General features: G+C 41.8%; 1 protein-coding gene across 4 annotated transcripts in view; it reads right to left on the bottom strand.

Moving 5' to 3' along the window:
- Positions 1-24,187, bottom strand: part of NHSL2 (NHS like 2) — a 272,794-nt gene that overhangs the window by 138,650 nt on the left and 109,957 nt on the right. For all 4 annotated transcript variants that reach the window (XM_081277332.1, XM_081277335.1, XM_081277327.1 and 1 more), the window contains exon 2: positions 19,164-19,232. In XM_081277332.1, the coding sequence (XP_081133458.1) occupies positions 19,164-19,232 (69 nt within the window). The remainder of the gene's footprint in view (positions 1-19,163; positions 19,233-24,187) is intronic.

A 24,187-nucleotide genomic window follows, 5' to 3' on the forward strand; every position in this document is an offset into this window, starting at 1 on the left:
TCCTCCTCTCCTTCTTGGCCACAGTTCCTTTTTTGACGCACTGAAAAGACAATCATCACAGCCCTGCCCAGATCCCAGGTTGTTGCAGTCTCCTGTTAGAACAAAAGGCAGCACCTTGGGGAATTGTGTGGGATCCTAGTGCGCTATCGTGCCTTTGCCACCAGATATTTACCTAGATAAGAGAGGGAACTTCTGCCAGGTTGGGTGGAGGAGGAATCAGGGTGTGAGAATGTGAGTGGGCAGAAGAGAGCCATTTTGCTTGCATGCCAAGAAGGAAGAAGAACAGACTGTCTCCCATGTTCCTCACAAGGTGTTAACAACTCCTTTGGATCTGCCATTTCAGGATGCAGAAAGAGGCTGTAAGCACATCCCCATCTCCCCCTCAAGCTCATATTTCTCAATTTTCTTTTGCAGGAAAACCACGTAGGCCACTGCCCTGGCAGGGCTTGTGGCCTGGCTCTGGCCCAGGTGGCATCCCTATAGCTCTTTCTTACTGCAAGCTCCAGCTCCTCTTCCCCTCAAAGCTTAAATCTGCCAGCCTCCCCTCCACTCCTAGGCTCCTGTTCTTTTTCATCCTGTCTGCAGAGAAGGGGCATGATCTCCAAGTTTCCCCCTCCTTCCTCATTGTCCCCAAAGAGCACCATACAGGCCAGTTTCCTTTTGAGGCCATGGTTCTCAGCTCTATCTCCATATTTGAATCTCCTGAGGAGCACTGAGGATATATTTCTACTCAATTCCCTCCCTAAAGTCAGATTCTATTAGTCTGAGGTGACGCTTGGGCACTACCACTTTTGAAGCTCCCTAGGTAATTATAATGTGCAGTCAGAGGTGTGGACCACAGCTTTAAGGGTTTGTGTTCTTTATCCCATTAGGGAATCAGGACAGGTGAGATGCAGATAACAGATATGAGGAAGGGTTAGCACTTCCCCAAGGTCCAACAGAAGCCTTGGACTCCATGCATTATTCCCTTAGAATACAATGGCAATGGCTCACACCATAGCACCAGGCACAGTGCTGAAGGCTTTATGTGGACAATCTAACTCCTCATGACCTCCTTAGGAGGAATCATTATTATTTTCATTTTATAGTTGAGGAAACTGAGGCATCATGCCATTAAGCATGGGTCCAAGCATGCACAAATAGTATGTGGCAGAGCTGGAATAAGAACTCAGGGATGCAGCTGGCTGGCAACCATTATGCCACATTCCCTCTAGCTGCCAACCATCGAATCTGTTACTGTTATTAGATGCTCCCCTCCCACCTGGAAGGAGCCTCATTCCATACCCCAGATCTGGAGATGCACTGGGACTGAAAAAATGGTGTCACTTTGTGTTCATTCAGCTGTCCTTTGTCCTAAGTGTTTTTTTTTTGTTGTTGTTGTTGTTTATTTTTGGTAATGGGGATTGGACCCAGGGGCACTCTATCACTGAGTTATATCCTCAGCCCTTTTGATTTTTTGAGATTTTTTTGAGGGTCTCACTAAGTTCCCCAGCCTGGCATGGAACTTGTATTCTCCTGCCCCAGCCTCCTGAGTAGCTGGGATTACAGGCATGTGCCACTGTGTCCAGCTAGCTAAGTGAGCCATTTTTATTTTAGGGAACTGCAATTAAGAGCTAGCACTCATCTTCTAGAGAAGATAGTTGCAATGGTTACAGAATGGAGTCTGTAGTCAGACAGATCTGGATATGGATCCCAGCTTGGCCACTGGCTTTCTGGTGACTGTAGACAAGACTCACCTCTTGACCAGCCCAGGTCTCCTCTTGTCTCCAGTTCCTGGAGTAGTGAGGGTGAGGTAAGAGTGCAGGGTGAGGTGCCCAGCACAAAGAGGTGCTGGGTCTACATGCTTGCTGTGGACTCCCTTGGCAGTATCAGGCTGCTTATCGACCCTTTCTCAGAAAAATTGCTTTTAATTGCATTAAATAAATTATCTAGGATCACAGAGAAAATTGATTACCATATACTGAAATGTAATTTACAATATAGTCATATGTACTTTTAAAAAATTAATTAATTTGTTCTAATTTGTTATACATGACAGCAGAATGCATTTCGATTCATAGTACACAAATGGAGTACAATTAATCATTTCTCTGGTTGTACACAAAGTAGAGTCACACCATTCATGTCTTCATATGTGTACCTAAGGAAATGATGTCCATCTCATCCTACCATCTTTCTTACCCCATTCATATGTACTTTTTGATTAATCCATTCAATAAAACAAAATCTAGCAGTGGGCCTAATGACTACCATAATTTTGAAGTACATAGTGAGGAGCACAAGTGTTTTTTGAGGTACCTGCACCAACTGTAATGTGATCTGAAAATTGCTGTTGGTGACAGTCACAGACCCTGTTAACAGCACTGTCTTATTGCTCTGCAGACAGGTTTGCTGCTTTTTCCTTTGCTCATTAGCTGTGTGATCTGCACACTCCACTTAGCCTCTCTGTGCTTTTCTCCCTATCTGTAAAATACAGATTGCTCTGAGGATGAAATGAGTTAATGAGAAAAGGCAATGTGTTTAGAACCAAACATTAGAGATTCTCATTAGGTGTTAGCTCTTAGTATTTATGCACCAAGGTCAATTTCATTTCTATAATAGGTCAGGGCTCAGAGCTCATTTCTCCAAACCCCAGGGCAAAGACCTACCTCCAGCTAAGTTCTCCTAGAACTCAAAAATGTGTCAGACAGGGGGCTGGGGTGTAGCTCAGTTGGTCAAGCACTTGTTCAGCATGCTCAAGATCCTGCATTCTGTCCCCAGAACAAATGATTCTGATACCACACATAATACAATACCATGACCCAGGAAATTCATTCATTCTTTCTCCCTTTTTCTTCCTGCTCTCTCTCTCCCCTCTCCCCCTCCTCCTCCCCTTCCCCCAGGGGTGCTCTACCACTGAGCTACATCCCCAGCCCTTTTTATTTTAAAAATATTTTTATTAGGGGCTGGGGTTGTGGCTCAGTGGTAGAGCGCTCACCTAGCATATGTGAGGCACTGGGTTTGATCCTCAGCACCACATAAAAATAAATAAAATAAAGTTTAAAAAATATTTTTATTAGCTCACCATCGCTCTATATAATAGTGTGGTTCATTTTGACATAATCACATATGCATGGAATATAATTTGCTCCATTTCATTCTCCAGTACCTCCTCCCTCCCTCCCCTTCTCCCTGCCCCCATTTCCCATCCTCTGCTTTACTGGCTTTCCTCCATCTATTTATTGTTTTATGAATTTGTACTTTATAGGTATACATAAAGGTGGAATTCACTATTTTACATTCACATGTGCATACAGTATAATTTGGTCAATTTCATTCTGCTGTTCTCCCCTTTCCCATTGTCCCCTCTCCACCTCAACCCTCCTCCTCATCTCCACTAATCTCCCTTCCATTTCATGGTGTCCCCTCACTTTCCTCCCTTGTTTTTCTCTAGCTTTCACATGTGGAAAAAAAACCATTTAACACTAGACATTTTGAGTCTGGCTTATTTCACTTAGCATGATGTTCTCCATTTCCATCCATTTACTGGCAAATGCCATAATTTTATTCTTCATAGCTGAGTAAAACTCCAATGTGTATATATATCACATTTTCTTTATCCATTCATCTCCTGATGGCCATCTGGGCTGGTTCCATAACTTGGCTATTGCAAATTGTGCTGTTACAAACATTGATGTGCCTGTATCAATATAGTATGACAATTTTAGTTATTTTGGATGAATACTGAGGAGTGGGATAGCTGAGTCATACAGTGGTTCCATTTCTAGTCTTTTAAGGAATCTCCATACTGCTTTCCAATGTGGTTGTACTAATTTGCAGTCCCACCAACAATGTATGAGTGTACCTTTCCCCCCACATCCTTGCCAACATTTATTATTATCTGTATTATTGATGATTGCCAATCTAACTGGAGTGAGATGAAATCTCAATGTAGTTTTGCTTTGCATTTCCCTGATTGCTAGGGATGTTGAAAAATTTTTCATATATTTGTTTCCATTTATTTTTTATTTATTGGGTGGGGGTGCCAGGGATTGAACTCAGGGGACTCAACCACTAAGCCACATCCCTAGACCTCTTTTGTATTTTATTTAGAGACAGGGTCTCTCTGAGTTTCTTGGTGCCTCACCATTGCTGAGGCTGGCTTTGAACTTGTGATCCTCCTACCTCAGCTTCCTGAGCTTCTGGGATTACAGGCATGCATCCTGCACCTGGCATCTGCTGCCGTTTATATTTCTCTTTTTGAGAAATGTCTGCTTAGTTCTTTGGCCTCTTTATTGATTGGGTTGTCAGTTTTGTTGGTGTTAAGTGTTTTGAGTTCTTTATATATTCTGGATATTAATCTCTGTTGAAGGAATAGCTGGCAAAGATTTTCTCCCATTCTGTAGGCTCTCTTTTCACACTCTTAATCATTTCCTTTGCTGTGCAGAAGCTTTTAAATTTGATGCCATTCCACTTATTGATTCTTGGTTTTATTTCTTGAACTTTAAGGAAGTCAGTTCCTGAGCCACTATGTTATAGAGTTGACCCTATCCTTTCTTCTAATAGTTGCAATGTTTCTGGTCTAATTCCTAGGTCTTTGATCCACTTTGAGTTGACTTTTGTGCAGGGCTAAAGATGGGGATCTAGTTTCATTCTTCTACATGTGGAGATCTAGTTTTCCCAGCACCGTTTTTAAACAGTCTATCTTTTCTCCAACATGTTTCTGGCACCTTTGTCAAGGATCAGATGTTATCTGTGTGGGTTTGTCTCTCTGAATCTTCTATTCTATTCCATTGATTTTCATGTTTCTCTTTTTTCATTTTGAAACAGTCTTGCTAAGCTGCTGACGGTGGCTTTGAACTTGCATTCCTCCTGCCTCAGCCTCTTGAGTCAATCAGATTACAGGCATGCACCACCATGTTTGACCGGGACCTGAGATCTTTAAATATCTTCTTTATAATACTGCTAAGGCCAGGTCTTCCCAGTTCTAGAAACAAGCTGTTTTTTCAGGGACAGCCCACCCTTGGGCATCACCTTAGGAGAGCCCCAAGACCTCTTTTGGTAGCCCCATTTGTGATCCAATTGCTATCTTCCCCCTCAAGTCACTAACAATTACAACCTCTATCATAGACCAAGGCTTCCCATTTAAGAGTGGAATTTTTCCTCCAATGAGTAAAAGAATAATTTGGAAACCTAAAGTGCTCCCTAATTTGTCACAGTTGTCATGGGTCTTAGAAGGTATTTGGGAGCATCAGGGCCATACCTTAACTGTGCACATGTGGCAACTGAGACTCAGAAAGAGGCAAGGACTTGCCTAAAGCCACATAGCAGATTACTGGCAGTATTGGGTCTGGGGCACAAATTTCCTCTCACTCAGGCCTCCTGGAGTGGAGAGAAATCTTCATCATATTTGTCTCCTTCTCCTTCAGTCTTACCATCTGTCAGTTCCATTTTGTCCTAAATATATCACCAGTCCATCAGCCCCTGCCTTGTATTGGGCCCTCTCATGAGCATTGCTGCCATAACCTCTTCACTAGCCTCCTGGATTCAAGTCTTGACTTCTAGTAGAACCATACTAATCTGTGCTTCTGCTCTTGTCCCATGCCAAGACTGCCCAACATTCAAAGAAAAGCCTACAATTCCTGAGTCCACGCTCCTCACACACCATCCTACTTCACACCCTACCATGTTACAGAAGAGAGGACAGTTTTAGAGAATGGATCTGGTCAAGGTCTGATAGTGAGCAAGAAGTAGAGTTTCAGATCTGGCAATGTAGCTCAGTGATAGAACACTTGCCTAGCATGTATAATGTCCTAGGGTCCATCCCCAGTACTGTGGGGGGGTGGGAGTAGAACTGGGACCAAACCCTAGGTCAAAGGTTCATGGTATCTGATTGCTAAAAGTTTATTTTGGTGTTATTTCCATTACATCACCCACCTCTCAGAACTACACTCCCAGATCCTATTGTTCCAGGTAACAAGTGGAAATATTGTTTTCATCTGGATCATAATTGCTACTTCCCTTTCAATGTGCTCATTTTGGAAAATTCAGACAATTCACCATCTCCTTCTACCACGTCTTCCTAAGGCACCCAAAGCAGGCCTCCAGCATCCGCCAGCCTGATTTCCCTCCTTATCTGTTCTAAGCATAGGCGGGCACTGCCTGTTCACCAAGGATTTTAACAAATATTTCTTCTGGCGTGGGCCACAAACCAATTTGCCAATCTCATGTTTTTGGACTTCCCTGTTAGTTGGAATGTATTAGAATATACTGGACCATCTTTGCCTTTCTTCTGCTGCCTAAGCACCCAGTATCAAGCTAGACAGAAAAAGGACATTTGGCCTTTGAGGAATAAATGAATGAATGAATAAAATAAATCCTGATACTGAAAAGAATAAAGAGAGAAATAAGACAAGGACAGCTGTGCCCTCCAGGAGCTTAAGAGTCTATTTATGAAGACAAGATCTAGAAAGTAGTAATAGAATTACGTGAATACAGAATCAGGCAGTCATGTTTGACTTTCTTTTCAGGCCAAGCAGTAGCCTAGGGTACTATCCCCAGGCTAGAATGCAAAAAGCAGTAGGGTGCAAGGTATGAAAGCTCAGGTCATAGACTTCGGGCAGTCTGAGGTAGCAAGTAGGATTAAAAAAAAGTAGGATCAAGTTAAGAGTCAGATTATAAAAGGGCTGGCAGGGGCAGTTGTGAAAATCAGATATGATTTCTAGGAACTAGAGGTGCTAAGCCCTCTGGACGGAATATCTGTGCCACCTATCTCCCCAAAACCCTGATTTCCAGTGTGATGATATTGGAGGTGGGGCCTTCGGGAGGTGATAAGGTTGTGAAGGTGAAGCACTAATGATGAGCTTAGTACACATATGAAGAGATACCAGAAAGTTGCTTCCCCTCTATAATCTGCTATGTGAAGATACAATAAGAAGAGGCCACCTGAAAACCAGGAAGCAGGCTCTCATCAGACATGGGGTCTATCTTCATCTTGGACTTCTGGCTTCCAGAACTATGAGAAACAGCATTTGCTGTTTAAGCCACCCAGGCTATGGTATCTTATTATAGTAGCCCCAACTGACAGAAACACTAATGCAGTGACAGCAAGTTCAGTGAAGTGGAGATCCTGGGAACATTCTTTCAAGCCCAGCCCCAGAGGTTTATTAAAGAATATTTATTGGCCTCACTTGTAGGGAGAGCTCTTCAGGCTACTAACAGTGTCTAGTAGTGCTAAGTGACAGACTCAGAGTTCAAAGCTCTAAGGGCTCAGGACAGTGGAGAGCACTGATTCAGAGGAAGGAGTCAGAATCTATGTTTTTGAAACATGGGAAAGATTCTGAGAGGCAGTTGAGTTTAGGGAAAAAAAAAAAAACAGCTGAGATACAGAGGTAGAGAAATTCTAAGGCATGCTGGAGGCCAGGGAGAAAAAAGGATTCATGGAAGGCATGATTGGTGGGACAGAAGAGAGCCAGGCTAGCAGCTTGGTATGCCAAGTAGTATTGGGGAAGAAGGAAGAAATGATCTGAAGCAAGGGGTCCATGGAAGGCCTTGACTGTCAGGCTCAAAAGTTTCTAGTCTGTTTTATAGGTAAGAAGGTGTCTCTGAAGGCTTCTGAGTAGAGGAGTTACCTAGTGAAAATTTAATTGAGGTGTCAGAAGAAGGGAGTTTCCAGTTTCACCTCCATCCCAACTCCCTGAATGACCTTAGATAAGTCATTTAAGTTCCATCTTCAACATGAGTAAGATGAATGGATGCTATAATGAAAACCCCAGGTTTTGAAACAAGATATACCTGGATTCAAACCTCAACTCATTACTTCCTTGGTGTGTGACCTTGGGGAAATTATCAATGCCTTTGAGTTTTGTTTTTTTAGGGAATAATGTCACCCTCACGGGCTGGTATAGATTCATAGTAAGGGAGGTTTAATGCCCCACCTGACCCTAAAGAGAAATTCTTTTTCTCTGCCCACCCATTTTCATCTGGAGCCCACACAGCCAGTGACTTTAAGTTGGATTGTGGTAAAAGGAATTGGGGGATAGGCAGAGGAAAGGGACCAGAGATTGGAAGACAGGACCTAGATGAGAAATATGAGAGAATATGAGCTCTGAGAAAGAAAAAGCAAAGCCAGGGCAAAAATGTCTAAGAAACCAATTCCATTTGGAGACTGAGGAGGTGGCAATATCACCACTGCCATGAGCAAGTCATTGGAGGGATAGAAGTGTAGCTTTAAGTCTTTCACTCCTCAGTTATATGTATTCACTCACCAAACTTTCACTGAACACCCAGGACATAGCATTCAACTGTGTGTGTGTCTACACACTCTAACCTTTAGAGAACACTGGTGGTCTCCCCTGTCCCTTCACCTTCAGGGAAGACAAGAGCAAAAACATCTAGATCTTTGCTAATCAGTGTGTTCTGGGGACTAATTGTATCACCATGACTTTGAAGCTTGTTAGAAAAAAAAAAATTTAGCCAGATATGTTGATGTGCAAGTTCCAGCTATCTGGGAGCCTGAAGCCGGAGGACTACTTGAGCTCATGAGTTCAAGGCCATTCTGGGCAACATAGGAAGATCATATCTCAAGCACGCATGAACACACACACACACACACACACACACACACACACACAAACGAAAAATTTCAGATTCCCCTCCAGACTTTCTAAAACAGAATCTGCACTTTGCTTCTCAATCTTCAACATGCATGCAAACCATCATACAGAGACCTTGCTGTTTATGACATTGGTCCATGGGTCAGATATTGAATAATAAGGAACAAGGAGACAAAAAGGGTCATTGTGCTGGGGCTGGAGCTTTAAAGAGGCCAAGGGAGGGCTGAGAGTGTAGCTCAGGGATTGAGTGCAGGAAATCCTGGGTTCCATCCCTACCATGCAAAGAAGGGGGGGGGAGACACACCAAGGGAAACAGAATCAATTATGGTTATGGGGCTCATATTGGGGACCCCTTCTCAAACAGGTGGGGCAGTTAGTTCCAAAATACTTCTTCCTTTGACCCTCCCTCCAGAAAGTTACTTAGCATTGCCTCTGCTCTGGACCAAATGAGACCTATTGGCTAACACATAACCTAACCAATTCTAGTCAACTTCAGGCAAGGCAAGGAGGCCACATAGTGGTTTGAGTCTAGAGCCCTGATAGCACCTCTTGCTATCAGAGACACAATTAATAGAGGGTGAGAGAGCACTGTGCCTGGTTCATGCTTTCCTTGGGGATATGACAGTAATTTGGGCTAGTGCTGCTGTATGAACTCAAGTGTATATGCATTTTAATGCAGGCATGAAAAAATCTGGAACTATATCAGGTGGTAAGATTATGAGTGGTTTTTATTTTCTTCTTTATATTTTTCTGTTTTTTCCCCATAATTAAACTGAGTTTCTATAAAAATATGTAAATATTAGCTGGGTGCAGTGGTACATGCCTGCAATCCCAACTACTCAGGAGGCTAAGGCAGGAGTATCACAAGTTCCAGGCCAGCCTGGGAAGCCTAGTGATCTCTTGTCTCCAAATAAGAAATATAAGGGGGGTGCTGGGGTTGTGGCTCAGTGGTAGAGTGCTTGCCTAGCATGTGCAAGGCCCTGAGTTCGATCCTCAACACCACATAAAAATGAATAAATAAAATAAAGATTAAAAAATAAAAGAAAAAGAAATTAAAAGGGCTGAGGATGTAGCACAGTGGTAGAGCACTCCTGGGCTCAATCTCACCCAATACTGCAAAACTAAATAAAGAGATCTGTAAATAACAAAGTCCATTTTGAAACACAAATTAGTACAAAAATCATGGCCAAATACAATTGATGATTTTTCTGCTATAAATCATTTATTCTATGGGGATTTGAGGGAAATTTTTTTTGGGAGGTATTGGGGATTGAACTCAGGGGCACTCAACCACTGAGCCACATCCCCAGTCCTATTTTGTATTTTATTTAGAGACAGGGTCTCATTGAGTTGTTTAGTGCCTCGTCATTGCTGAGGCTGCCTTTGAACTCATGATCCTCCTGTCTCTGCCTTCCAAACCACTGGGATTATAGGTGTGCGCTACCACACATGGCTGAGGGAAACTTCTAAGATGAAAGAATGAGCAAGGGGATACAGAAGAGGTACCCAAGATGACCAAACTTTCATTCTGAAGATTAGCTGAGTCAAACAAGAGATGATCCATCCTGAGTCTTTTGGACTGTAAAGCTACCCAACATTGGTCAGGCCTTAGTCTTGGTAACAGGGTTCATTCCTGGAAGGATAAAATTTTAGAATTATAATAATCTGAGATATTACAGAGCCAACCCTACCCTTTCCTTCTCACAGGAGGGAACTGAGGCCTCAGTGAGTACAATGGATGACAATGGAGCACTCTGAGCTTTTGTCCATATTGTACCCCTTGCCTGTATCACCCTTTATCTGGCCCTGGTCTGCCCAGCTAATGTCCGTTTCATCATATAATATTGTAAGTTAGATGCTCTACTCTGTGCCCTCAAAACACTCAGTGCATTTCTCCATCATCATTCAACAAATTACTGATCACCTACTATGTGTCAGGCACTGTTCCAGGCCCTCAGAATGTGTTGGTTAGTAAAAATCTCTGCCTTGGTATATGGTGGTGAAATCACTGCATCTATTCATTCATTAAATATTTATGGATCACCTAGGTGTGCAGTCCTGTGTCAGGAATAAGCTGTTTTATGGCCAGGGTAATTGTTCACAGGTTCAGCTTCCTCCCTTCCCTCCACCATGATGAATGGGCACAGTGGATGTTTTCTGAATGAATTAATAATGAAATGAGCAAGTTCACACAGCAATCTCAAGACAGAGATGGCACTGAGAATTTGGTCTCCCCACAGGTAGAGCCCTTTCTCCTGCCTGCACTAAAATCAGCTCAAATCTTTGTCACCTCCATCACCTGAGGTGAGAGGTCAGAGGGGAGATAATCAAGAGCTGGGTTCTCTGGGAAGATGCATTTTGGAAAGGGGTGACCCTCCCTGATAGGGTGAGGACCTTCTGGGGAGAGTGGAGAGGCCTCAAACTTCAGGCATCCTTGCTCAAAATCTAGGGGCAAGAAACAACAAGCACTCTCTACTAGAGACCCTAATGTCCTTATCACTATGAGCAGGGAAGTACATTTTCATTTTTGTGTTAAAACAAAGCAACCAGTGGGATTACTAAGACATGCTCCCTACCCCATCTCTGTCCCTCTGAACCAGACACAGCTCTGGCCTTTGTCAGCTGGAGCAGCCCGCCTGGCACCCCACAGTTGCACTGCAGCGCCCTCTGCTGCCTTGCATTGGGATGGCGTTTTCACTGTGTGCTGTGGGCGCGGGAGGATAGCGGGTGGGGGGCCGAGCTGTTTCCAAGCTGCCTCCTGTTCCGGAGGTGCTGAGGGATGGTGACTCATCGCTCCGGCTGCGCCTGAACCGTCCACCCCCGCTGGCTCACCGCCTCCAAGCACACGCCTGGTGACGTGCCAATATGCGCAGAACTGCTCTACGCAGGAAAAGCAGCCTGGAAGGCGGTGGGGCGGGGAGCGGGAGCGGGTGGGGGGAGGGACTGACCCCTACGGATGGATAGCGGTGAGCGCAGTAGCACCTACTCCAACCCGTGCTCTGCCCCTATCAGAACCTTGGCATCCTGCGAACTTCCGGTGTTAGAAACCCAGCTCACCTCCACTGTCACATTAACCTGGAATAGGCATGGTTTTATTACTCCACCTAACAGACAGGAAATCTGAGGGCAAGAAAAAGGTGCGGTGCGGCAAGGGTCAGGATCAAGCAGCTAAGGAGCAAGGGAAGGACTAGATTACCCAGTTATCTGTGACTCCAAAGTCCAAGGTGAACTTTCCACAGCATCAAGTTGCATTGTCTTCTGAATCCTTGCCAATGCGCACGTACACACACACACACACACACACACACACACACACGAAGGGCAGATGAAACCACATCATAGAGGACCTTTTAGTGAAACATTATAATAAATATTTAACATTTAAAATATTTTAGCTGCAGATGGACAAAATACCTTTATTTTATTTTATTATGTGGTGCTTAGGATTGAACACAGTGCCGCACACATGCTAGGCAAGCAATCCACCACTGGGCTACAATCCCAGATACACACACACACACACACACACACACACACACACACACACATACATACTGGGGATTGATCAAGGGCACTTGACCACTGAGCCACATCCCTAGCCCTATTTTATTTAGAGACAGGGTCTCACTGACTTGCTTATTGCCTCGCCATTGCTTTGTTCATTGGCTTTAAACTCGCAACCCTCCTGTCTCAGCCTCCCGAGCTACTGGGATTACAGGCGTCCACCACCATACTCCGCAATATATAATATTTTTAATAATTTTTATTTGTTTTAATTAGTTACACATGACAGTACAATGATCTTGACATATCATACATTTGAATCAGATGGGATATAATTTCTCATTTTTTGAGTGTACAGGTTGCAGAATCACATTGGTCATGCAGTCACATATATACACACAGCAATAATAATGTCTATTTTATCCTGCTGTCCTTCCTTTCACCCCTTCCCCTCCCCTCCCCTCCCATCACTTCTCTCTACCCAATCTAATATATAACATTTTTAAAAGAAAAGAATAGGGGCTGGGGTTGTGGCTCAGCAGTAGAGCGCTCACCTCCCACATGCGAGACCCTGGGTTCAATCCTCAGCACCACATAAAAACAAATAAATGAAATAAAGGTACTATGTCCAACTACAACTAAAAAATAAACAAAAAGGAAAAGAATAGCTGTAAATGGCATTTAAGAAGAAAGTCAGGAAGGCATTAGCTTCGATTCTATAAATATGTTTCACATTATGGAGCAGAGGACAGTGATGGGAGCTGGGAAATAGGAAGATGCACCAAGGAAAGCAGATTGGAGGAGCAGAGCCTGAGGAAGCCCTGTACACAGTAGAGTATAAATTAATCAGGAAGATGAACAAAAAAGGGAGTACAGATTGGAGGCAGGAATGACTTAATGATAGGGGAAAAGTGAAGCTAGTAAAACCCATGTAGCACTTTGTGCTTCTCCTTAGGCATTTTCCAAAATCAGGTTTGCTTCCTATGTAAGTAATGTTCTGTTCACCTTGTTTGATGGCAAGATATAATCGAGTGGTACCTATAGCTCAGGCCCTACCTCTGCTTGGGAGACCATGGCCTTGTGGGAGGAGAATACAGATATCTAAGGGCAGTGTTCACCCTGTCAGCTGAATGCATATAGGTGAGGTCAGAGTTGCCTGCCCAGACAATATCCACACCTGTCCAAGAATCCTTAAACCAATCTCATCTTCCCCCTTGGGAAGATTGTTGGGTTCCAGCTAACCTCCAAGGCTGACTTCACAGTATTGAATGTCTTTCTGGACTTATGGTTTGCTGGAGCACCCAAGTGGGAATATTGAATTGCTCTTGCAGGTCCACCCTGAGGCCACACATCAAGATCTGTGCAACTGGCTGTGAGTATCTACTGTCAACTGCACTGCTGAAAATACACACTGCTGGACAGACAGCATGGCCCTTATAGTGATAGAATGAAGTTGGATAAGGGTAACCTACCCAAGCATCAGCACCCAGGCTGGGACAAGAACTCCACAGAATTGGTGAGTGTTATATGGACAGTAGACTTAAAAGTAACCAAATCTACTTTGGAACTCATGTTTTGGTCTATGCAGAAAGAACATCAGGTCCAACAGGTTCAGCTTCCAAGTCAGCTCATCTTTTTCTATAGAGATGAATGCAATGAATGAGTGTACCCTGCCAGAGCTGGATTATTCACAGTTCTTCAGGACCCAAACCCATAAACATCAACATGCATCAGGGGCCAATCCAATTCTGGATACTTCCCATTCTCCACCATACATCATGACTTGCTGTCATCCTTGGCTCTCTCCATAGAAAAATGCCACCCCACTGTCTCCTGATGTTATCACCTGCTGTTTATCTACTTCATTAACCTTTTTTATTTGTTTCTGATCAGGAAACGGAGGCATTGTCCCTACTTTGGGAATACTACTGAGCATATACTGAGTATCCAGAACCTGTGTTTGTTTATAATAAATATTGACCTTTGGAATCTGAAGTGCAGGCTTTCACAAATACAGACATAAAAGTGCTTGCTTGTGGGAGTGGGTTTCAGGTGGTTGGGTTATGTGGGTTCTTTAGCTGTGGACATCTTTCATGTAGGCCCCAGTGGTGTTTGAGAAGGGGAAAATGTTGCATGGAGAAAGGAGAAAAGACGTTGATTTTCCTTAATAATCAAACTCATTGCCATTCCAGTCAAATCTCCACAGGAATTTTTTTGTTGAACCTGATGACCTGATTCTAAAATCCATTTGAAAGAGAATACACACGAGAAGGGCTAAAACAAATTTTTGGAAAAAAGGACAATGAAGTATGACTTATCATACAAAGTATCCAATCTATAGTAATTAATAGGATGTGGTATTGAACCAGATGTAGTCAAGTAAATGAGTGAAAGAGAACAAAGTCCTTAAACCAACTCAAGTAAAGATATTAAATAAACAAAAAGTGGCATCTATAAGCCAGTAGCAAAAGGATGGAGTAGGCAATAAGTAGTGTTGAAAAATCTGGCTTTCTATGTGGAAAAATTAAATTAGATCATTAATATTGACAAAACTCTAGTAACACACAAATTACTAATATCAGGGATGAAGTGAATAACCCTATAGACCCTTCTCCTTCAAATTGATAATAGAGAATACTACAAGCAACTCTACACACTTTGACAACTTTGATGAAATGAATCAACTGCTTGAAAAGCAAATTCCCCAAATCTAACTAATAAGAAATAGTTTGAAGTCCTATAGCTATTAAGAAAAATGAATTCATAATTTAAAAATTCCCCCAAAAGAAGTCACCAGGTCCATATAGTTTCACTGGAGAATTTTACCAAGTGTTTAAATAATTCTACATTAATTCTATATAATTGATATAATCCATCTTATTAACAGACTAAAGAAACAACACATGATCATATAATTTAATGCAGAAAAGTATTTGATCAAAGCCAACATCATTATTACAAATTAAAAAATATCTCTTATTCTGAGAACCTACAGAATGGGAGAAAATCCTGGCCAGCTATTCCTCTGATAGGGGATTAATATCCAGAAAATACAAAGAAAAAACTTAATACCAAAGAGCAAACAATCTAATAAACAAGTAGGCCAAAAACTAAATAGTAACTTCTCAAAACTTCACACATGGCCTACAAAATGTTCAACATCTCTAGCATTCAGGGAAATGCAAATCAAAACTACAATAAGATTTCATCTCACTCCAATTAGAATGACAATGACTAAGAATATGAACAACAATAAATGCTAGCAAGGTTGTGGGGGAAAGGTACACTTGTACATTGTTGTTGGGACTGCAACAACCACTCTGGAAATCAGTATAGAGATTCCTCAAAAAACCAAAAGCTGAGAATATTTTTTCTAATATATAGATGCTAATTCACAATAAGGGGGGTGGCTAAGGAACTAGAGTACTTTGGATAAGGCAGAGGGAAGGGAGGGTGTATGGGAGTAGGAAGGATAGTAGAATGAATCAGACATTAATACCCTATGTGCATATATGACTACACGACCTTCACTGAAGGCTACATCATGTACATCATGATCCTACATCATGTACAATCAGAAGAATGAGAAATTATACTCCATTTATGTATGATGTGTCTGAATGCATTCTACTGTCATGTATAACTAATTAGAACAAATAAAAAACTAGGGATGGAACCTCCATATAACCTAGCTATTCCACTCTTTGGTATTTTCCCAAAAGATCTAAAATCAGCATACTAATAGTGACACAATCCTTTCAATGTTTATAGCAGCACAATTCAAAGTAGCTAAATTATGAAATCAATGCAGATGCCCATCAATAGATGAATGAATTAAGAAATTGTGTGTGTGTGTGTGTGTGTGTGTGTGTGTGTGTGTGTGTATGCACAGATAGATAGATTGGTAGATAGATAGTAGGGAGTTCTACTCTGCCATAAAAATGAAATTATGGAATTTGTCAGTAAATGGATGGAAATGAAGAATAATTGAATAAATGAAGAATAAGTGAAATAAGCCAAAGTCAGAAATTCAAATGTCAAATGTTTTGTTCTCATATGCAGAAGCTGGTATAAAATAAAGGAAAGGAGGGGGGGACGGATAGGGTAAGATAAAGAACCAATCAAACATAAGTTAATAGACAAGCAAAGAAAGTCTAGTAGAGTAGAAGGAAAATGGGAGAGGGGAGGGCAGACAGGAGGAAAATGGGGAGGGAAAAGTGGGGGATCATGAATTGAAATCCATTTCCATACTTGTATGAGTTTTTCAGGATAAACCTAAATACTATGTGTACTATAAAGCTCTAATAAAAATTAAAATTAAACAAAACATAATACCTCTGAGAAATAAAAAATAAGGGAACTTCTTCAACCTGAAGTCTAGAGCTAGGCATACAACAGACATTATACCTGACAGTCAAAACCCATTTATAAAAGGAAAGCTGACAAATGGGATTTCATCAAAGTTAAAAACTTTTTCCTCTGTGAAAAACCCTGTAAAGAGGATTTTAAAAAAGCTAGAGACATGCAAATCATGTCTGACCAAGAATTCAGAATGCATAAAGAATTATAAAACTCAACAGTTAAAAATTCAAACAACCTAACTAGAAAATGGGCTAAAGACAGACATTCACTGAAGGCTGTATGGATGGCAAAAAAGTCCATGAAAAGATGACCAACATCATTAACCATTAAGGAAACACAAACTAAAATCACAATAAGGTATTACTACACATCTATCAGAAAGGCTAACATTTTTTTTAAAATTGACAGCACTGAATGCTGATGAGGATGTTGAGAAATTAGATCCCACATACATTGCTGGTGGGACTATAAAATGGTACAGCCATTCTAGAAAACAGTTTGGTGGTTTCTTTGAAAACTAAGCATGCAAGTACTATATGACCCAACAATTGTACTCTTGGGCATTTATCCCAAAGAAATGAAAATTTATGTCCACATAAAAATCTATTAGGCGAATGTTCATAGCAATTTTATTTGTAACAGCTAAAAATAGGAAACAATACAGATGTCCTTCAATGAGTAAATGGATAAACTATCTGTGATATATATCCATGTCAGGAAAAACTACTCAGAAATACAGTGGAACAGAATATTAAACAAACAAACAAATGGAGCAGAGTATTGATATGCGTAACAACCTGGATGAATCTCCAGATAATTAAGCTGACTGAAATATCCCTAAGGGTTCCATACATAACCGTGTTGAAATGATCTGATTTTAGAAATAGAGATCAGATTAGTAGTTGTTAGGAGTTAAGTAGGAGGTTGAGTGGGAGTGGCTATGAAAGAGCAACTTGAGGGATTCTGTAATAAATGGAAATGTTCCAGATCTTGACTGTGATAGTGTCATCATCTTGCTTGTATACTATACTATAATTTTGCAAGAGGTTACCATTGAGAAAAACTGGGTGAAAGGCACACATGAAGATATATTGTTTCTCCTTTAAGGGGCTGAGGATCAGTCTCAGGGCCTCATGCATTCTAGACAAATGTTCTACCACTGAGCTACATCCCAAGTCCCTCTCTGTATTATGTCTTAAACAGCATGTGAATATATAATGATTGCAAAATAAAATGTTTAATTACTCTGGAAAAAATGACTTAGATCCACATGTCCTAACATGTGAAGGTCCTCAAGACATATTGTTAAGCAAAAAAGCAAGTTGAACGTAATTTAGTGCAATATCATTTGTTTTTAAGTAGTCACATAAGACCAACTTATGTATACACAGAAAAAAAGTTGGAAGAGGGTAGGCAATCTACACTGAAATCAGCAGTTACTGCTGGGGAGAAAAATAGGGCAGGGAAGGTTTTTTTTTTTTTTTTTTTGTATCAGAGATTGAACACCCAGGGTGCTTTTCCACTGAGCTATGTCACAGCCTGCCTTTTTAATTTTTTAAATTTTGAGACAGGGTCTTGCTAAGTTGCTTAGTACCTCAACTAAGTTGCTGAGGCTGGCCTCAAACTTTCAATCCTTCTGCCTTAGCCTCCCAATTTGCTGGGATTACAGGCATGTGCCACTGTGCCTGGCCAGGGGAAGGATTTTAATAGTAGCTGGATTCTTTGATTTTTTTTCACAAGGAGAATATATTTATATGTCACTTGTATCATAAAAATAATATCTTGGACATGACTACAGTGTTCTAGGACTTTGAATCTGTTTTGTTTATCTGTATTTGATCTATCCCTCTCTTACCAATACTGTGGCCAGGGGACCCAGGTCTCAGTTCCCCTGCCGTTAACCTGAAGGAAATGGTTCCTGAGACTCCTAATTTGGAAAGAATCCCACTCATATGCAAGGTTATCTTTGAGGTATAGAAGTACCACTTGCAAGGGCCAAGGCCCCCATGACTGTGAATCTGCCCACTGCTGCTGCTAACAACTTAAATAATACACAAAGCTCAGTGTGTGCCAACTAACGGAACATCAGGTTTTGTAAGGCTTGATTTGACAAACTGTCATGCAAATTTCAATACTGGGGCAGCAAAGGCTTCCCCACCCTCAGGCCTGCAAACATGGTGGCATTGAGCCTGTTTGGAGGAAACTGAGAATAGCAGGTATGAATAAGAACTGGACACCTATACTCAGCTGTGATTGGCTGAGAGTAGATTCATTTTGGGGTGGCCCCAGAGAGTGCATCCTTCCAATTACTTATTCATTCACCATTTATTGAACACCCATATGTGCCAGGTTTTGTTCTAGGAATTAGCAACAGTAGTGAACAGAACAAAATCTTTGCCCTCATGGAGTTTCAGTTCGAGCAGGTGACAGGTAAGATAAACAAATCAATTATCTGTAAGGTAGTATTAACTGCTATGAAGAAAAACAGCTTGGAAGGAGGAAATGTGGTTTTGGGGGTTGAGGACTGGAATTTTAGAAATGGTGGCCACGGAAGGCCTGACTGAGAAAGTAACATTTCAGTGAAATCTGAAAGAAGTGAAGGAACCAGCTATGAAGATATCCTTTTGTTTTAGACATTTTTCATTTGCCCCTCCAGATTTTTTCTACCCTTTTCCACCCAAATTTGTGCCCTGGTAGGCTGACCTGTGCGGGCTGCATCAACAGGTTCCCTTGCCCTCCTGTTGTGGGTTAGGTTTGACCAATGCGAGGCACCTAAAAGGAGATGAGAAAGAAAATAAAAGCATGATTAGGGCATTTCTTCATCGGCTCCCTGTGTTCAGGGTCATCATGGATTAGTTGCATCCTTATGCCAAAGACCACAACTCCTGTGGGGAAGTTCTTTCTATACAGCAGCCCTTTCCCAACTGCAATGTTCACTCCCTCCCAGAATCCTGTCTGATACACTAGGGGAGGCATTCCAGGCAGTGGGCAAGTACAATGCACATGGCAAGCTTAAAGACTGGCCAGGAGGTTAGTGTGGCTAGAAATCTGTAGGACAAAATATCAAGAAGGTCAAGGAGGATAGATGCAGTGATGCACACCTGCAATTCCAGCAACTTGGGAGGCTGAGGCAGAAGGATTGAAAGTTCAAGGTTGGCCTGGGAAATTTAGTGAGATCCTGTTTCAAAATAAAAAATAAACAGGGCTGGGGATGTAGCTCATTGGTAGATTGTTCCTGGGTTTGATTCCCCAGTACCAAAAAAAAAAAAAAAAAAAAAAAAATCGAGGAGGCCAAATTATGCAGGGCCTTGAAGATTTTCTTCCCTCACTCTAACCTCCACAGTGCTAGGTATTGAACCCAGGGCCTCATGCATGCTAGGCAAGTGCTCTACCATGAAGTATACCCCCAACCCAAGATTTGGGCTTTTAATCTGAGTAAGATGGACAGCCACTGGAGAATGTTGACTAGAAGATTGACATGTTCAGGGTATATTTGAACAATATGACACTGGGAGACTGGTGACAAGGCTACTAAAAATATCAAGGCAAGAGAGGCTGGCGGCTTTGACTCCAAAAGTGGCAGTGGAGGTAGTAAGAAGTGACCAGATTCTGAATAGATTTTGGAGATGGTGCAGAAGAATCCTATTCTACTAAGATGATCAAAACACAAGCCCATCCTAAGATCAGTGTTGTTCCTCTGAATGTCATTTTGCAACCTGAAAGTTCTATTACTCAACAAGATTTCAGAAGACCCCACATGTAGTATGATAATTCTAATATTCTACAACTTGTGTGGGACTTAACTCTAGACACAAGGTCCAGCCCAAGGTGTTTCTTGTCTGCTCCTGACTATAGAATGATTCCAAAAAATGATCACCATAGGTTTTCTACCTAATCTGCCCCATGCCTCCATGAGGCATGCCATTTTGTTGGGTGTCATTTTGTCTCCTGCTCTAGACCATTCTTGGGTCTAGTTACTCTACCTTCATGACCTGGCCCAACCCATGTCAACATCAGAACTCTGGGAAACACTGTCCCAAATTTGCCCTGGTCTATACCTCCTGCCCTCTGCTTACTGTGATTTATAGGCTTACCACAGACAGAATACATCCATCAACCACCAAGTGGAGAGTGATATAAATCACAGAAGCAGTGAAAGCAGAATGTTGGCAACATCTCAAAGGTACCACTATTTTGATAAGGATTTTTAAAGTTTGCCTCTGAGGGGCTAGAGTTGTGGCTCAGCGTTAGAGCGCTCACCTAGCAAGTGTGAAGCCCTGGGTTCAATTCTCAGCACCACATAAAAATAAATAAAATAAAGGTATTGTGTCCAACTACAACTAAAAACTAATTATTTAAAAAAAGTTTGCTTGTGAAAGCAGGTAGCTATCAACCATATGCAGTTCATTGATAGGAAATAAAAAATTGAAAACCTATCCCCACAGGCTGAAAGCCCACAGGTTAAAGTGTCTTCTGGGAACAAAAGCCCCCTGGCATGTTTTGGTACACACTAGTGGATTGTCAAGATAAAGCATCTTCCTTCAGATTTGTGAACCCCTCAGCAAAGGAAACCAGCTGGACACTACAGAACAGCACATGAATCTAAAGACTCATTCCAAAGCCAGGAAAATCTGATGATATTCTGTTTATGTTCAAAGAAATCAATCCAAAGAGATCAGTCCCACAGCCAAAGTCAGCAAGACCACAGAACAAATTGCTGCCAACCTCTGGGTCCTGACCCCTCTCATCAAGGGGAGGATGCCCTGCATTAAAATCCTGGATTCAAACTTTCAAGCTATGTGCCCTTGGGAAAAGTTCTTAACCCTTTCAGGACCTTAATTTTTAATCTGTAAAATCAGGCTAATCCCTACCGCACAGACTTGTAGTAAGGATCAAATAAGCTCTTGTGTGTCAAATGGGTCTAACATGACCCCTGGAACACTATCAGCTCAGTATGTATTACTTATCTTACAATGTCTACCTCTGTACTTTTCTTCTCTCCCTCCACTTCCCTCCCTTCCCCTCTTCCTTCCTTTCTGTTTTTGCAGTTCTGGGGATGGAACCAAGGGCCTCACCCATGTTAGGCAAGCACTTTACCACTGAACCACACCCTCAGCCCTTCATGGCCACCTTCCTTTGGCAAGAGCCAGGCTGCTTGTATGTGGCAACTATGGGGTTCAAGTGGTCCCCGGTGCTCTCAGGAAGAGCTCTTTGAGGAATTTTCCTGCTTTTATATACAGTTCTGTTTTGTTATCTTTACTAAAAGGGCATCTTGGGTAGCTGGCACTTGATCCCAGCAAGACATAGTTCCATGCACAGCTTGGCACTAAAGGGCCCTAATGCCTATTAATTAACTATACATTTAGTTGACCTGCCAAAGTAGTTGCTTTCATTTCCAGAATCCCAAATCTTTTCTTACTCTACTCCAGGTTACCTGAATCCCTTATATATGTGAACTCTTAACATAGACCTCTGCTCTCCTCTCTCTTTTCCATCTTTTTGACCTTTTCTCTATTCTCCATACTGTTCTCTCTGCGTGTCCCTGGCCTTGACTCTCCATCTTATCTCTTCTTTCCCCTGGTTTCACACATCTATGTCCAAACACAGTATTTATAGGGAGAAAACTCTTTGAAGTGGCTCAAGTCAAGCATGGTGGTGAATGCCTGTAGTCTCAGTTACTTGGAAGGCTGAGGCAGGACAATTATTTGAGTCCAGGATCTAGAGCCAGCCTGGCAATATAGTTGAGATCTTGTCTAAAATAAAAAGGAAATAACAGAAAAGTGGAAGGAAAAAAACCAAGAAACAGGAAAAAAACAGAAAAGTGGTTCAAGTAGACCCATGCTCAGACTTGAGGGAAACCATCCACTTAATCATTGCTCTATTATACCAGCCCATCCCAAGTCTGATCTTCCTATTCATTCATACTGGGCTGGGAACAGGATTACTAAGCCAAACGAGACAGGGCCACTGTGCTCAGAGAACTCATTAGCTAGTGAGGGAAATGAATGGTCCCATGATGAAAAGAAGAGCTGGAGAGGGGGATGCACAGAGGTGGGAAAGCACTAGCTTGTCTCTGAGGGGTCAGGAAAAGCTTTACCAAAGAAAGGAAACTTGAACAAGGCTTTGAAGCCTGAATAATACTTCTCCAAATGGAGGCTGGGTCAAAGGGCATTCCAAGGTTTGGAAATAGCATAGAGGAGAGAAGAGCAGTGTGTGTTTGGGGCTCTAGGTGGCCACACAGTGAGGTCTGGAAAATGGGAAACAAGATACCTGGAAAAGAGTTCTGGAGCCAGATCATCAAGTGTGTACAGGGTAATGAGACATTGGACCTCAGGAGGTCAGAATGCAAGGCCAAACAGTTGGGATTTGGTGAACACTGGGAAGAGACATGGTAAAAACCATATCTTAGATAATTCTAGCCAGAGGTATGGCTTGGTGGTAGAGTGCTTGCCTAGCAGGCACAAAGTTCTGAGTTCTATCCTCAACACTGCAAAACAAAATAACAAACAAACAAACAAAAGCCCCACAAAGGTAATTCTGGAAGGCAGAGAGAAAAGAAGAAGAAGAAGGAGGTCAGTCAGGAGACTGTTGAGATGGTCCTGACACAAACTTGAGGGCCTGAACTAGATGCCAAACATGGGAATAGAAATGAGGGGACATAGAAGAGATACCACTAAGGCCTGCTTCCTCTATGATTGGCCTTTATCCCAATTCATTTTTTGCCCTTCCCCAAATCTTCACCTGTGACATTCTTAATAGGGCTTGGACCTCAAGTCTAACACTCATTGCACTACAGAGTTTCCCAAAATCAATCAATCAATCAATCAATCTAGCTCTCCATCAATCTACTTAGATATTTATCTATCTAGATATTTATCTAGATTTCTATCTGTCTATCTTTTCTTTTATGGTGCTGGAGATGGAATCCTGGGCTTTTTGCATGGTAGGCAAATACTCTACCACTAAGTTATTTCCTGAGGCCTCCAAATCTGTCTTGAGATCTTACCTCTCATATACCCTTGGTACTAGATTCTGGACATTTCCAAGTAATCATCTCATCAGCATGTTCAAAACTATGATGGTGGTACTTGCCTCTCACCCTATCCCAGCTTGGTAGAACCAGGAACTTCAGCAATTGAAGGACTACTTACATTTTTCTGGGGCAAAATGGCTTCCCTGTTCCAAGCCACCTATGTACATGTAACAGGTCTTAACACTTTCATATCTTGGGGATGGCCTTCCTTCACTTGCATGTTCCTCAGCAGGGTCCCTCAACCAGGGCTGGAAATCCCCTATAAATATCTGTAAATATGTAGGGGTATTTTTGGTTGTCATGATGATTCCCAGATACATCTGGCATTTAGGGCCAGGGAGTCAGGATGTTAAACATCATGCAATGTACAGCAGAATCCTACACTGCAAAGAATTGTCTTATCCCAAGGGCCAATAGTACAGTATTTCACCTTTATGTATGTTTTCACTTTCTGTGGTTTCTGTTACCCACTGACAACTGTAGTCCAAAAATATTAAGTGGAAAATTCTAGAAATAAATAATTTATAAGTCTTAAATAACTTTTATTATAGCTTGTAGTTATAATTGTTCTATTTTATTATTGGTTACTGTTGTTAATCTCTAGTTGTGCCTAATTTATCAAATAAAAACATTATCATAGGTATATTTGTACATATAGGAAAAAATTGTACACATAGGTTTTAGGCATCCACTG

This window comes from Spermophilus citellus, assembly GCF_964194105.1.
Source record: "Spermophilus citellus genome assembly, chromosome: X".
Lineage (NCBI taxonomy): Eukaryota > Metazoa > Chordata > Mammalia > Rodentia > Sciuridae > Spermophilus > Spermophilus citellus.